Source organism: Triplophysa dalaica, chromosome 25 (assembly GCF_015846415.1).
Source record: "Triplophysa dalaica isolate WHDGS20190420 chromosome 25, ASM1584641v1, whole genome shotgun sequence".
Taxonomy (NCBI): Eukaryota; Metazoa; Chordata; class Actinopteri; order Cypriniformes; family Nemacheilidae; genus Triplophysa; species Triplophysa dalaica.
In genome coordinates this window covers 7,857,188-7,873,302 of record NC_079566.1, presented here as the reverse complement: position 1 = coordinate 7,873,302, position 16,115 = coordinate 7,857,188, and the positions used below count along the sequence as shown (strand labels likewise).

Here is a 16,115-nt window from a genome sequence, read left to right as displayed (position 1 = left end):
CGATCTTTAAGTCATGCAACTGCTTCGGGTGAGAAACCTTCTCAAGAGAAAAGTTAATTGTGAACTACCACAACTGGATAGTGTGTCAGTAAGAACTCTCCAACTCAATTGTGAGCAAATAGCTAAATTGAATCAGTGAAAAAGCTGAAAGTGAATCACATGTCAGGAAGAAAAAGTATAATAAATAAGATTGATTCAGTTTTTTTTAATCTGAAGTGTTAAAGAAGAGCATTGTTATCAACAAAAAAGGACTTTTGAATTTTATACTGTTGTTAGAAGATCCTTCAAAATTATCTCCTTTCGGTCCACAAAAAATAACTTCATAAAAACGTTTTGAAAGGGCAATTCCTTTTAACCTTTGCATTCAAAGCTTCAGGTTTAGAAAATCTGGTAGTTTAAATTAACGCAGGCTTTATAAAGCACACTTCACCTCTGCCATATATCCAGACAAACTGAATCATCTTATTGAACAATGCAGAAATGACATGAGAAAGGATGGGATTTTATTTATCTTTCCAGCGTGTCTTTGTATGTATGGGTGTGTTTAAAGAGACGCATTAAATTCCAATCTTTAACTATGCAACACCTCACTATTAACTTCCACAGACACTCTTAATCAAATCAACTTGAATGAATCCACACAATGAATAAATGCTGCAAAAACACAAAGGCATTTGGATGTAAACTCTTAGATTTATTTCCAACACAACGCTAAAAGCCCTGCAGGGTTAAACTTTAGCCACCTGGACATCGTCTGGAACCCGTGGACCCACGGCCTGGTGTCTTCCGGCTGTGAGATAAATCCAACACTAAAAATTCAGATGACCGGATTGGAACAAGCTCGCGTAGGAAATCCCCTCCATTTGTTTTGTTTGAAACACGATCTCGTAAATGAGTTTGACAATGAAAATGACATATTTGGAGTCACATTGCCCCTTCAGAAATGAGACTCCGTGTGTATGCGGCCGGGCCTTTTGATTCCATAGAGCTGGGCCAAAAGGAAGCCGGCCAGTGTTGTCTTTCACTGTGTGATGTTTTGGTTTTTGTATTCATTTAGACCGATGCCGAGTCCCTGTCACGGACCACACTGGTTTTCATTTGTACTTCATTATGGATTGTCGTGATATCATAATATATTCGTAGAATAGAAGTGTTTGCATATATCGAGCCGTTTCGGGAAGTTTATCCGTCTTTAATTTCTTACATATTGCCCGGGCCACACAGGATCCGTGCATTGAAAGCTCAGCAGTCATCAACAGTTGTAGAAGTATTTTGGTTTGTTTATTTTTCTGCTACCAGGGTGAATTTAATGTTGTGATTTAAAGCCTGAATATTAATAACTGATAATAAATCAATCTTGCACACACAATGTCAATGAAAATTTTTTGTTTGGACACAAAAATGTTGATTTCTTGTATGTTTGTTAAATACAATGCTTGTTTCTTGTCAGTTCAACATCATTGCAGGAAGTTGCATCTCAGACAATTTCCGTCACTATGACGAAATGCCTGTCAACAGGTAGATTTTCATCTCTTATAAAAAAGTCAAAATATATAATAATTTTAAATCGCATGGCATCAGTTGGTCCAACATTTACCAACTTGGTTTACACTCTTACAAGCGCTCTGAAGCATCTTTTCAAGCTCATTGTAGTCACGTGCGCAAATCAAAGCTCATCATGTGTGCCCAACGATTGAATTCTGACTTTTGTCATTAAAGGTGCAGTTTTGCAGAGTGCCCGAGGGACAGACCTGATCTTCTCTACGTTCAGGCTGCTGTCGATTTACCCCCTCACCACATTTTTTAATTAAGAAAATTGATCGTACTGTCGTCTTCAGAAAGCATATTATACTTTATTAAGTAAGTAGGCACAAGAGCAGAAGTGGAGCAGTTTAATATGGAAGAGGAATTGTGCAGGTGGAAACGGAGCTAGTGATTTGAATTGACTGCTGCATGAGAGCAGCAAATGCCTGGGAGTTATAAAATACTTTTTAGTGGTGGAGTGGAATGGTAATGTCTCACTGTTTCTCCTGAAGTTTTAATGTAATTGTGTAGTATATCGGGTATTAAAGTTTGACACACTATAATGTTATGTTTGATAAGATATTCCTGATACCTTGCTGTACTTTTTTTCCCTAAAATAGTTGGTAGAAGTTATTTTGTCCACTGTTGAGCTCAACAGAATATTTATTAAGTTATTATCTTGCTCGGGCCCTTAAAGTGAAAAGAATGTCATCATTTTCTCACCCTCTTGTTATTTCAAACCTGTATATTTTTCTTCTTCAGCAGAACACAAAAGATCATATTCTGAAGAATGTTGATAACTGGCACCCATTCACTTTTCATACAATAGATGGGAATTGGTGTCATTTTCATATGGTCATTTTTAGATCATGTCATTAAACATTAAGTCTGCGTAATCTGTGTTTGCTTTACTCAATGCAACACTGTAATGATGCTGATGTAGACTTTCAAAAAATCCCGCCAGCCATCACATCTTTGTGGTCAGTCAAGCTTGTTGGTGATATTTGAATTCTTTTTTTGCAAAGTGCTGTTTGGGGCTTGAAAAAGACATAATCGGATGTGTATTTCTCTTCGCCCTTGTTTGTTTAGATGTTGTGATGTCTTAGATTTGTCCGTGGGTGATATGCCGGGGCGTTGGAACGAATCGTGAGGTGGTGGTTTAGATCAGATTTTCTGTAGGCTTTTATTAACTTTGCTCTGGTTAAGGCGTGGCGACTTTGCAAAGCATGAATGGCTTTATTTAATATGCATTCATTTTGCAAAAGTGAGGAAATTGGTCTGAATGGTCTGTCAGAATAAGACACTGCCCTGTTTTGTTAGACTAGATCATGAGAAACCATAGCTGCCTGTAATAGAAATAACATTACACATTTTTGCCCAGTTCAAAAATTATTTTTTTTTTAATCACTTCTGAATCGTATTTCTTGTTCCTCTGATGTTATTTAAGCTAGGACTTTCTGCTTTTTAAGAGTCCCCAAACTATATTCAAATAGACACAGTTGCATCTTAAAGGGGTCAAATGACACGACTTGAACAAATATTATCGTTTGTATTAGATGTAATGCAATGTTTAAGCACGATTTAAGGTTCAAATTGCTGTATTTTCCACAAACCGTGCTTGTTTGTATCTCCTCTTTTCCCCACCTCTCTAAAACACATTGATTTTTAACAAAGCTTATTGCTCTGAAAAGTGAGGTGTGCTATACTGGAAATGTAATGCCTCTTACCATATTTGGAACATCAGATGCCAAAACAATATTACTGACAGGTACGCCCACCTCACTTGCGTATAAATTTGTGCGGTCTTAGTCAACTCATACCACAAACTCACGTAGATTTGAGAGGGTGTGGTTACACGAGGCGTTTCATGCAGATCTGGGCAACTTGTAACACACCAAAGACACAGAAAAACACATGTTCGCGCCATATGACCTCTTTAATGTTTAGCCATTAATCTATTGATTATGTCTATAAGTTTTCTTTATGAAGTTTATGATGAGGCAGAGTCTGGATAATAGGGTATTTTAAGTGCGATTTTAGTTTCTCTGTCTGATGTGAACAAACACTCATGACCTCATTGAGCACTGATGGAAATCTTTCACCATGAATCACTTTATAAATCCCACATTTTTTTCTCTCTCCCCATCATCTTTGATTTTGCTAACTGATTAAAATGTGTATGCATAAGCCACATCAGTTACACAAGCACACAGATTGTATTCATTAAAATATCATCAACAAAGGCCTGGCGCCGACACAGTCACTGATATTAGAACCTCGTTGCTGTTTATGGATCGAGCTCGAAGATTAGACCTGTTTCTAAGGCTGTTCATCTTCTGAAAATGATTTTTGAGAATCAAAGACAATCCAGAGGCATTTATAGAGTTGCTTTTATGAGCCAAATGGGTGCCGTGGGGTCCAGAAATGTTTTTAACATGTGAGCAGGCAGTGCGCGTGTTGTTTGAGTAATGATGCGTTACTAACATTGGTCGTCTTCTCTGTTGGGTTCCAGATATGGTGCGGAAAAAGAATCCCCCTTTGAGAAGCTTCGGCGGCGAGGAAGAGGACGGAGAGGCCGTGGCGGCCGAGGCCACGGGCCCGGAAACCGGAAACGGCGAGAGCCAGGCTTCTGAGCCCGACGGGTCGGTAAACGAGGAGCGTGAGGAGCCGTCGTCCCCTGGCCCCATCAAACCAGACAGGCCCGATTTCTCCAGCCACAAGCAGGCAGCCGAGACCAGGCTGCTAGACTTCACTGCTTCCCCAATGCACTCTGATCCAGAAGAAAAAGGGGACCCGCTGCAGATTGAGGCTGAAGACTGCGAGAACGACCGGAATGGCCTGAGGTCCACCGCCCGGTTAGGCTGCGTTATCGTACAGGGCTGCACCAGCAATGGAGAAGAGAAGGACTTCGACCACAGCCCACAGGCATTGATGGGCTCTGTCAGCCCTCATGGAGCGAGTCTAGAGGGTTCCAATGTCCCTCCCGTTACGCTTCATCCCCAAAGGCCCATAGGGGGAGTGGAGGAGGCCTCTAGCCCGCTTGGAGCCGAGACTGGAGCTCCTCCACCCACCTCACCCAAGCTCCAGGACTTTAAGTGCAACATCTGTGGGTACGGTTACTATGGCAACGACCCCACGGACCTAATCAAACACTTTCGTAAGTACCACCTGGGCCTGCACAACCGGACGCGACAGGACACTGAGCTGGACAATAAGATCCTCGCCCTTCATAACATGGTGCAGTTCGCCGCCCAATCGCAGGCCAAAGACTCGGCTCGGCTCCTTGGGCAATCAGCTCAGAGCGGCTTTGTGGCAGAAGCAGGGTCGCCCAGGTCTTCCGTGCTCAATGGCACCTATGACGTACAGGTAATTACGAACCAGCCTCAAGTCCCGCCCAGACACGCAGTCGGGCTCATGGGTCATTAGGTCTTAAAAAAAGCGTGCATGCAGATGTGAAACTGAAATTTATGTCACAGAAGCAAAACCACAAAACGTGGGTTACTGAATGTGACGCATGCAAAGTCACGCTCACACACACAAACACGCACACTAATGAACATCGGCTGAATTAATGTCGAAATTTGACAAGCGCTTTCTGTATCCGTATTTGTTCATGCGTGTGTTTGCAAATAACGTCATGAATAAGCAATCAAACTGCTCAGTTGAGATCGAAACGCAAGCAACGTTTGTAATGTCACCAAGGTGATTTCTGATTTATAACAAACAAACTAAAAAATTAGTCTGGATCATGCTAGCGCACTGTATCTGGCTTTGTTTTGTGACTTTTGGCTGATTTATCGATGGTCTCGCTTCAGCGGATCATGTTTAAATAGACCATTGTGAACAGTTACCTGCTCTGCACATGTGCATGTACTCAATCAAAAGAACAGCGCATGTGTTGAGCAGTCGGCACAGCTTAGCGTCCCTGATTTTTTTCTTTTAATAACACCGACTGCAATCTTTTCAATTCAACATCAGCATGTCTGCAAATTGTCGTAATACCGTACAAATTCTTGGGGGAAAAAGTTTGAATAATGATTCTATTCAGAATTCGTCCCTAGTGGAATTTTCCATGCGGTAATATTGTCGACTGCTATTTCTCATTTTCCCAATGTAAGAGGAGGGAGAAAAGCGTAGGGAAGCCGACGAGGGGAGCCAGTGAAAACACAGGAGTCGATTTATTTTAAATGATGGGTAATGAACAGATGTCATAGTCATTTATCTGCCCAACTTTCAGCACGCTTTCACTCTTCACCTTAACAATGTCATGTTTACAGTTTGAATGGAGTATTTAAGTTTTTTCCTAAATGAGCCACATTTGGAAACTTTTAGTTTTTAGCCAGAGCAGGAGCGATTTTTGACCGTTTTACCAGCTGGAGGTAATGGCTTTCATCAGTGCCCTTGTGAAACAGTGCCTGCTTGTGTTTCTTTCAGCATATGTTGTTCTATCTATAGATCTATCAGTCTGTCTATCAAGTGAGGAATTGTCTGTCTTTCTTAATTTTTTTTTTTTTAAAGCTTACTTATAAATCTACATATGTCAAACAAAATAAAAAAACATATAAAGGATATCATTTTCTACACAAATGTTTTAATACTCTTTTTTTATAGTTTATTATAATTTTTTTAGTGTCAATTTATTTTTAATACTTATTTAAAAATGTTAATACTATAATGCAAAAATGAAATATATTTTTAAATAATTATCATTATTTGTAAACCTGCATATCGAAATATGCATATCACAAAGGTTTGCAAAAACTAAATAATTTTAACACTTAAAAAGTTATAGTCAAAGTTTTAGGTTTTTAATTATCAATATCACAAAAAAATATAAAACACATATGAAACGTGTGCATCATTTTCAGTTATAAATATTTTAATAGTTTTCAAATCAAATTTTTCTTCAATATTGTAAGCTCTAATATACTCCGCAGATCTTTGGCTTGAATTTTCTATTTCTGTTTTTCTACTGTAGAAGAGATGATAATATTGGTTACGGCAATTCGAGTTTTTACCCTGTTATAAATTTGGAAAACTGTATTAAGAGGCAGCTTTCATCGTCTGTGGGATAAGTGCACTCATCTTAAATGCAGTATCTCCGACAGATGATTCAGAGCAACCAGCTGAGACTTCAAATTAGTCCACTTTGTATCTATAATATGCATGTGTAGAATTACAGTCAGGCGTGTGTGACGTTGAGCAGCGGGTGTTTATTTAATCATTGCTTGAACATACAGCTCAGGGGGTGCTCGGGGGAGAAGGGCTGTCTACACTGTGTGACATTCCTTGACTGTTTTGTCTGGTGCATGACGTTGAATTTCCCCCAGTGCGTATGCAGCCCAGGACCTCTCTCTCTCTTTCTTTCGCTTTCTCCTGTCTCTGTCACTGCCAGCTAAATATTCCATATGCCAAGCTTTTGTCTTTAGGCTAGTTGTCTAATGCACGCTGTTAAGTCGTAGATCTTGGGTTTGCATGCAGAGCTCAAAATTAACTTTTTGCCAAGCGGCTGAAAAACTTTTGTTGCTGTCAAAACCAGTCACAGTTATTGTTAGTAAAGGCAAGTGTTAGTCGTAGACCCTGCTCTATGTAGGGTTTGTGTTTTGTTAAATGAACCATTTAAAGTGATTTTTAGCCGGATAGTTTGTGTGCTATTGAAATTCTTTGTTATATCGTTTCCATTATTTTCATCTTGTCGTGGTACTATTTTTATATTCAGAAGCAAAGCTATTGTGTTCTGTATTCTCAATGCCTGGATATAATTAATCTGTAAAGACGTGTTTTTCCCTGCATGGTTGCTTTCTAGACTTCTCAACAGGTTTCACATGTTCCCTGTCTGCTTTTTGAAATCTCAGCACTGAAATGTAATAAAGGCAGAAAATGTGATTATCCTTTGTGTGGTGATGATAACCGCTGCCTCTTTTTTGAGGGTTATTGAAAGTCTGTTGTCATTTTACAAAATCAGACCTCTATTTCTCTGCAATTCACAGATGATTGTTCTTTTTTCTCTTTTTGATCTTGTTTCCTCTCTTTGTCTTCCATTCCCTCTGCCCCCTCCCTCCCCCGTGCTCCGTTCACAGGTGACGTTAGCAGGTACCTTCATCGGAATCGGGAGGAAGACGCAGGACTGTCAAGGCAACACCAAGTACTTCCGCTGTAAGTTCTGTAATTTCACCTACATGGGAAGCTCCTCGGTGGACCTAGAGCAGCATTTCCTGGCCACCCACCCTAACAAGATGAAGAGTCCCCCTCCATCCAACCCCAGCCCGGAGGAGAGGTCCTCTGAGAGGAAGGGGAACGGCATGCCACGCATAGGAACGGACGAGCAAGGGAAGTGGACAGATCGGGTGGCAGTGAGGGCGGAGGATGACACTGTGGCCGGATACTCTGTGCCAATCAGGGCGTCAGACTCCCCCACCCATACGGGAGGTGACACCCCAGCGGCGTATTACTGGTGCAAGTACTGCAGCTTTAGTTGCGAAGCCGTCAGCAGCTCCACACTTCTGGAGCACTACGAGAAAAAACACGGTCAGGGGGCCGTCAGGGTGGACAGTCCGGGAGACACGGACAAAAAAGTGGGAGACTCCCATCTGCGGAAAAAGGAACACCAGAGCGGAAAGACCGGTGGAGCGGGCGATCCAGAAACGGTGGTGACAAGTTACAACTGCCAGTTCTGTGACTTCCGTTACTCGATGACTCACGGTCCGGATGTGATCGTCGTGGCTCCGCTCCTACATCACTATCAGCGAGCCCACAGCATTCACAAGTGCACCATCAAGCATTGCCCCTTCTGCCCACGTGGGCTTTGCACTCCCGAGAAGCACCTGGGGGAGATCTCCTATCCCTTCGCTTGCCGTAAGAGCACGTGCTCGCACTGCGCTCTTCTGCTGCTGCAGCTAACAGCCGGGGGGAACGCGTCCCCGTCCCCACCGGCCCCCAGAGCGTCCGTCACCCACTTGTGTGACCAGTGCCCATTCACCTCAACTGACATTGACTTGCTTCTGTTGCACTATGACAGCGCCCATGTCCCACACAACTTACTGGATGTCAAACCAGAGGTGGAGGGATCAGGGGATGGAGGGGTTGGGCCGGGGCGAGACCAACCTGGAGAGTACGCCTGCACTAAGTGCCATTTCTTTACCGAAGTGGAGGAGGAGATCTTTCGTCACTACAGGTAATACTACATGAAGTTTTTCTATTTAGTTTGTAACTTATTTAGCAGTATTAATAATTATTTAGAGGAATACATTACATTATATCAATTATTCTATTTATTTTGTAAGGTCTGATATTTATATGCATATTTTTTCACATTTTATACGCTTTTATTGTATTTATTTATTTAACTATTATCGTCTTACTGGACAGTGAAAGCAGCTGTTGTTATAACCAGCAAGCTTGTATTTCCGAGTTGCAAAAAAACAGTTTCTGTGCTAGCAGTTTTCCTCTCATACTGATAGGTTACAGGTTTTCCTTTTTGCACCTTACTTGAAGTCAAGCAACACAGCTGAATAAACTGAAAATGCTAAACGTCAGGGAGTATCTTTTCCTATAGTGGTTCCCCTTTGGTTTTGATTTAGCTTGCCTTGCGGCCAGGTGCACAAGTGAGTGTATTGTGTGTGTGTGTGTGTGTTTGTTTGTTTGAGTGTGTGTGTGTGTGTGTGTGTGTGCATGCATATGTCCGTTTGTGTGTGTGTTTGTGTGTTCATGCGGGAATCAGCTACACCTCTCCAGAATATACTGTTTTAACCAGCTGTGTGGTGTATACTGTCAATGCAGACGAGATGGCTGTGCTTTACCTTCACATAAGATCTCAATTACTCTCCATTTTCTGCCAGAGTTTATAGACATGTCTACATGTGCTGTTTTGAATTTATTGATAAAAATTAGCTTACTGCACCACCGAAATCCATATGTCCGCTTGAGTTTGGCACGGTAGAAGAAGAACAGAAAGGCACTTTGCTAAATCTAATATACGTGTTGTGTAAATACACCAAGCCACCTCAATTCCACATATGGTTGACATTAGAATATACTGTATTGTGCTGTATTATGTGCCAACATTTTTCCCTGCATTTTACTACTTGTGTTTACATGAAAAACAATCAGATGAATGCCAAAAAGGCCCGAAATTATTTTGGAGCATAGGATGTACAATACATTCATTTTTTTGTTGGATATTAAAAATAGTGCATTGCTAGGAAGTTTACGGAGAAGTGAATTTAAGGCATAGAATCTGTTTTTAGTTTTCGCAGTTAGAAGATTCAATCTAATTAATAGTATATTTAAAGTTAATTTTTTTATATTTATTTTTTCACCTGAAAAAAACTTTAGATGTAAAGTTTAAAATATATTTCCTCTTAAGAGAAAAAGTAGTTCACCCACATATTTTTATTTTTTTGAAGATCTCTGGTTCTTTAAATCTAATTCATACTTTTTTTTCTTAGAGGAGGAAATAATAGGCAGCGATTGGACAAAAACATCCTATTCCATTCATTACACTCAACAATCAAATCATTACAATTTCAGAGGAGAGAATAGTCATAATGAATCTGAATTAAATATAATTTTTTTTCTCATTTTTGCCATTTAGGAATTATCCAGACTTCATCTGTTGTAAACCAGTGCCTTGTGTTTAGCTGTATTGTGTATCATGTGATATGTACATTTTAAAAATTTTAACAGCGAAAGCCACACAGATGTGGCACATAAACTTTGAAAAGGTACGTTTACACAGACTGTTTAATTGCAGGAAATAAGAGACCTTCAGATCGCCATGACAACAGCAATGTTTAAGGTGGCCGTGATGCGCACATCGTCTATTTTTCTTTCCAGAACTGTTATTGGAACCAGTCCTCATAATACATTCAGTTCTAGCATTTTTTTATGATCTTGCCTTGGTAATTCATAGTAGATGTATCAGATGGTCTTTTTATTTGTTAACAGTCTTTCTGCATTCGCACAGGTTTGCACGCACTCCAGGGATAAATGACCCAGTCTAACTTGTCAAAGATCCTGGCGAAATTTCTCAAATTGGCGCGTACGTCAGGAAACGAGAGATTTCTAGGCCTCACACACGCACCTGTCCCGTAAGGATCATGTGTGAAGGTTTCTTGTGTGTTTCGAGCCGTGAGTGACGTCCATCGTGATTCAGCTGCCCGGGGCTGGTTGTTTCAGGTGGATGTGGAGCAGAGCCAGGCCGACTGTTTCCAGCTTGTGCGTGCGGCCCTTCTGAATAAGGCAGTGTTTGTATTCAGAGCCCACAGCCTGGAACCCAGCGAGGAGAGAGACGAAATCAGACCTGTCTGTTCTCCCTGGAGACCCCCTGCTTCTTAGCTCAGATGTGTGTGTGTGAGAGAAAGACTTCGTATGTCATTTTGTTTTTTAACTTATATATTTTGCTCACCGGCTTTATGGGCAACATGAGAATATCGCATACGTACGCTTGAACCAGACTAGATTTTAGCATGTACGCTACCGCATGCATGTGTCTTCCATGTTATTGTATGAACATCTGTGTCATGGTATCCAGTTTCATCGTGTGGTTGTGTGGAAGCGCTCGGCGACCTCCATGTATGCGTGCGAACGATTGTGTGGTCTGTCGAATCGCTGATACATAATATTTCCAGTATGTCTCTCCTGAATACCTCGCTATAGTGTAGATTTATGAGCAAAATCCTGCCCTCTAGTCCCAAAACAGCAACCCACCCACCACGAATGCGAAACCTGATATCGATGCCGTAGCCTCCCACACCTCATGCCCACCCGATCCACAGCAAACTCAATATTTCGCGCTGCCCTCCGCTCTGGAAGAAGAGACCTTTTTACGTGCAGGAGCTGTAGTAGCGAGAATAGACCTGCGTAGATGCTTCTTATGCACTTTGTTTTATTTTTATTCAGTCAGTCGACTTGCTATTAAGGCTAAAGAGTGTCATTTTTGTGAAAGAATTGCAAACATAATAACTGTTTTTAAACAGGTTCTCCCCTCACACCCAACCCCACCGTCTCTCATTGCTCAGAATAAACAGGCAGGCTTGCTTTAAACTTGCACCATTTATTTGGCTCGTGTTGTTTTGTCTGACCCAGCCGGGCAAGAAATGCAATTTTGTTTGGTGCCATTAGTGGCCCAGAAATGACACACTTCAACCTTAAGGGCACATACACAGTACAAAAAGCTTGGATGTAGTGTGCGGTGGATAGCAATGCATAAGATCAGATTTTTCCCAAAAGGGTTCATGCTAAGGTTGTTTTGTAAATGCCTATTTTTGTAAAGAGGAGAAACATGAGCCGTAGTCACAATGTCATCATATGGCGCAGTCTTGAACATCTCCCAGGATCCTCCCGTCTCCAGCTGATGCTGCTAACTGGGCTCCTAGTTTGCAAACTCCCATCACCCATTTTAGAGACCGAAACAGCTGACGGACTCACTTTCACTCTCCCGTTGCGATTTTCTTCATCTTTTTCTACTGTCACCTCTCGGTCCCTTGAGAAAGGCAGCCAGGCAAGCGACAGGCTGCGCTGTTCCCAATTTTCCATTTCCTGTGTGATGTCATGGGGATTGGGTTGGTTGCCGATGTGATTCAGGGAGCTCCGTGTCCCGTAAAATGGAGATATTGAGCGGGTGTGTTGGTGCATAGCTAAAGGGCTTTTCATTTTCACAAGCGCATATTACTGCCACTCTGTTGTGTTATTGACATCGATATTGCTTCTCATTTATGTCATACGTGATTTCAAGTGTTTTCGATGATGCTGTTTGGATGCTTTGCAAAATGAAGTAGGAGAGAAGTAAGAGAATTTAGTCAAGAGTCTGTGATTGCAATTCAATTAAAAGCGTAGAGGAAATTATAGCGTCGCAGGGTAGGTAACGTTGAGATTTGGTCGTTACAAGCACTTGCACACAAAAACGCATACGATGGTTTGTGATTACATGATGCTCATATAGGCCTGCAGATGAATGTTGACACAAGATCATTTGTTGACTTGTTTTATTTAATAAGACCACATGATTAAATGAGTGTGATTGCAAGATTCAGGTAATTTCTATTAAAACTAAACTTTCTTTTTTTAGAGGTTACTTTTTTAGACTGTTCTTTAACAGTCTTGGAAACATTTACCATATCTCTTTTAGTAGTTTTGTTTTTTAATAGATTTTTTTCGAGATCATTGTTTTTTTAAATCAAATTATGAAAGTTGTCATAAAACATTTGAACTAAAATGAATTTGAGAAAACCATCATGATTGCCCTATTTATTCACTTATATGCGCCAAGGTTTATTTATATGATGTTTATTATGTTGATTCTACTTAAAACTTAACTTAGAATATTTTTATGGTGTTCTGTCACAAATTAATTGCTTTAGACCAGTATAGTTTTATATATAAACTATAATAATTATTATTTTCATAATAAAAAAAAAATGATGTCGGATAAGCCAGATAGAAAACATTTTTAAAGTTTTTCCCTAAACATTTTTGCAGAAGAAAATAAGAAGCGTTGCCTGGCATAAAATAGGCTACATTAGTTTATAAACTCTCAAATTATCTGTTTCCAATGTCAATTTACATTTTATTATAAAGCAAACGTTTTTTTTTCAATTGTGGGCAATGCAACTTGTGAGATTAAAACGTGGTCACACTTTGCAATGAGATTGTATTTGTTAATATTAGTTATATTAAGTGCATTATCTAACATTAACTATTTTTCAGCATCTATTTATGTGTTTGTTAATGTTAGCTAATTCCAGGGTTCATGTTAGTTCATTGTGCATTAACTAATGTTAATTGTCAAGTTTATTTTGCTCATTTTTATGTTTGTATATTTATCAGTATACGACTAAAACAGGCTTAAAGTGTCAGCTTCTCTATTAAAAACTGAATCTTAAACCTGTGAACTGCGGAAGCTCATTCCAGAAGATCAGTTCTGGGTTAATGGGCTTAACAAACATATTTAGACTCCATGTCAGTGACCAAAGAAGATGATTTGTGTTGGAAGCAGACCGTGCTTTGTTGGAAAGCAGTTGTTCTCGAGTTCGTGGGTCATTGAAGTAGCTAGTTTTTATCTGTTACAGATTTATGGTAATTGGATGTATCTGTGTGCCTGTCACTTACGGTAACGTTTAGTCTTCAGAAAACAACTTAACCAAAGGTTATATGCTTGTCACTCTGTTTATTTCTATAAGGTGCAAACTTTTCTTTAAACGAGTCTCACCTACACTTTAAATGTCTTTCTATGTGTATATATGTTGGGTTTGTTTCGAGATTGTGTTGTTGGTAATCAGGGGAGAATGCATTGGATTGTACACCTTGTCACAGCACACCGGTTGCTGGAATGCACCAGTGTTTGATCTGCGCCTGTCTCCGTGTACTGAAGCGGAACAAATTACAGCACTGCATGCTGGGAAAGTCATGCAGCAGCAATGATGAAAAGCGCTGAAAGTGCCGAAAGGGCAGAGATGGCATCTGACTGTTTTGCTCTCTTTTGCCTTCTCTCTCTTTTTAACTTCTCTTTCTTTTTATCCATCTTGGTTTAAGACTCAGTGGTTGCAAGGGGCTGTTTACTGGACAACAGACATGTATCTACTTTTTCTTGTTGATTTAATTTTTTCTAAATTATATTTATTGAATTCTCTTGTAAGCGCAATGATAGTAGCTTTTAATCTTAAAATGTTATAAATTGTTCTGATATTTCACTTAACATGTTGGTAATTGCATGATTTTTTACCATTTATTAAACTGATCTACATTAACAAAACAAAATCAAGGAGACTTTTTTGGCATTTTGCAGCTAATTCAGCATCTGTTATGCTTTTAGTGAGATTATTTGAGAAATTATGAACTCATAAACAATATCTAAATTATCTGCATTTGTATATTACTATATTGTTTTGTCTTGTTCTGTGATGTTTATTTACATATGATATTAATGCAGGGTATTTGCTTAATTTGCCCATGAACTTGAAGCTCAAAGGACTTTTTTGATTTTGTAACCTCTCACGGAATGTAAATACTCAGCTGACGTACAGTTAAAAAGCAAAAGCCATCAATGAATGGCCATTGTCCAAGCACATCTAGCCATGCGTGTAAAATAAACATTGTCTTTGGGTCGGGGCACTCTTACCCTGTACACTTTGTCACTTTGTCGGACACTGTTCGATTTCAAACAGGAAGTACACGCTTATGGGAAATCATTGGTTTTCTTCGGGGCAAAATCACATTCAGTTGGTTTGCAATAATTTAAAATGGTTTTACTTTCTTTTTTGTTCGGAGAAGAACAAAGAGCCATTATGCAAATGAAAATATCGGACAAAGCTGTAATTATGGAATATTAAAGAGATTTAGACCAAGTTAAGGGGGGAGTGAGATGTCAGATAAGGACATATTGAGTATGCTTAAAATGCGGATTAGACTTTTGTCTCTTACATCAATGATTTCAGCCTGTAGTACTTGTACCCAAGGGTGTACTTCGGTTTTGCTTTGTTAAATCTATAAAACCCAAAATATTGCTTGGCATCAATAGATTAAAATAACTTATCTTCGTAGATTTTTCCTGGTTGTGGAAAGAAGACCAGATAAATTGTGTTCATTTGTGTGTTTGACAATCATTGCAGGATATATGTGCACATATAGTGTGTAAGGACATCAGGGAGGTGTGCATTTTTGCTTTAAAAGGAACGCATTGCTGGTTTGTTTTGATAAAGGGGTACTTGAGGCTCAGTGATGAGGCTGTGGGGGTACATAAGACAAAAAAGGTTGGAAACAATGTCGTAGATGGCACCTTAGAAGACAAACGCCAGGGTAATAGGTAAAACAAGTGTTATGTGCTACTACTTGCACACTGAATGGCTCCGCGATGAATGCAAAATAAATGACTCGTCTTCTTTGTGTTTGCAGGAGGGTTCACGGCTGCTGCCGTTGCCGCCATTGTAGCTTCACTGCCACAGACACCACAGCACTGCTGGACCACTTCAACTCCGCCCACTGCAAGGACTCCGTTGACCCCGCCTCCGCTCCTGCCAACGGCTGTTCTGCCCCTTCAACCCTCCGCATCAAAGAGGAGAGCAAAGGTGATCTGAAACTCTATAGCCTGGTGCCTCCGGAGGCCAGCAGAGCCGAGCCGCCGCCGGGCTTAGAAGGCATGAAGAGCGAGACCCAGGACGAGAAAGAGAAGGCCTGGGTTGATGCTCTAGGCGGTGGAGTCCGAGGTGGGGAGCAGCATGTGCAGAGTCTTGTCTGGGTTCCTAAAGAGCGTGCAGGGGAGATTCTGAGAGGCAGCCCGGCCCCGTTCCCTCAGGCAACGCTGGGTTTGCTGAACGCAGTGGGTGCCGGGGTCAAAGACCAGCAGCAGAAGGGGGCGGCCATGCTTAGGGACTCATCGGGGCTGCTGTACAGCCTAAGTGCGAATGCGAAAAGTTACCTTCCTGGTACGCCACCAAGCGGCGGAGAGAAAACTGGGCAGTACCCATCCTCTACAGAGGGCAAGAGTGCCAAGGAAGAGTCCCAGTCGCTTTTACGGGTAAGAAATGGGCTTTGGTACTTTTAATTGTAAGCGTTGCACATGTTTTATTTTTCAGATAATGAAGTTTTACAAACAG

At 40.7% G+C, this 16,115-nt stretch overlaps 1 protein-coding gene across 6 annotated transcripts in view; it reads left to right on the top strand.

Annotated features, from left to right (window-relative positions):
- The window catches only part of trps1 (trichorhinophalangeal syndrome I), a 97,103-nt gene that overhangs the window by 21,713 nt on the left and 59,275 nt on the right, over positions 1-16,115 (top strand). For all 6 annotated transcript variants that reach the window (XM_056741271.1, XM_056741275.1, XM_056741272.1 and 3 more), the window contains exons 3-5: positions 4,037-4,890; positions 7,605-8,698; positions 15,415-16,036. In XM_056741271.1, the coding sequence (XP_056597249.1) occupies positions 4,037-4,890; positions 7,605-8,698; positions 15,415-16,036 (2,570 nt within the window). The remainder of the gene's footprint in view (positions 1-4,036; positions 4,891-7,604; positions 8,699-15,414; positions 16,037-16,115) is intronic.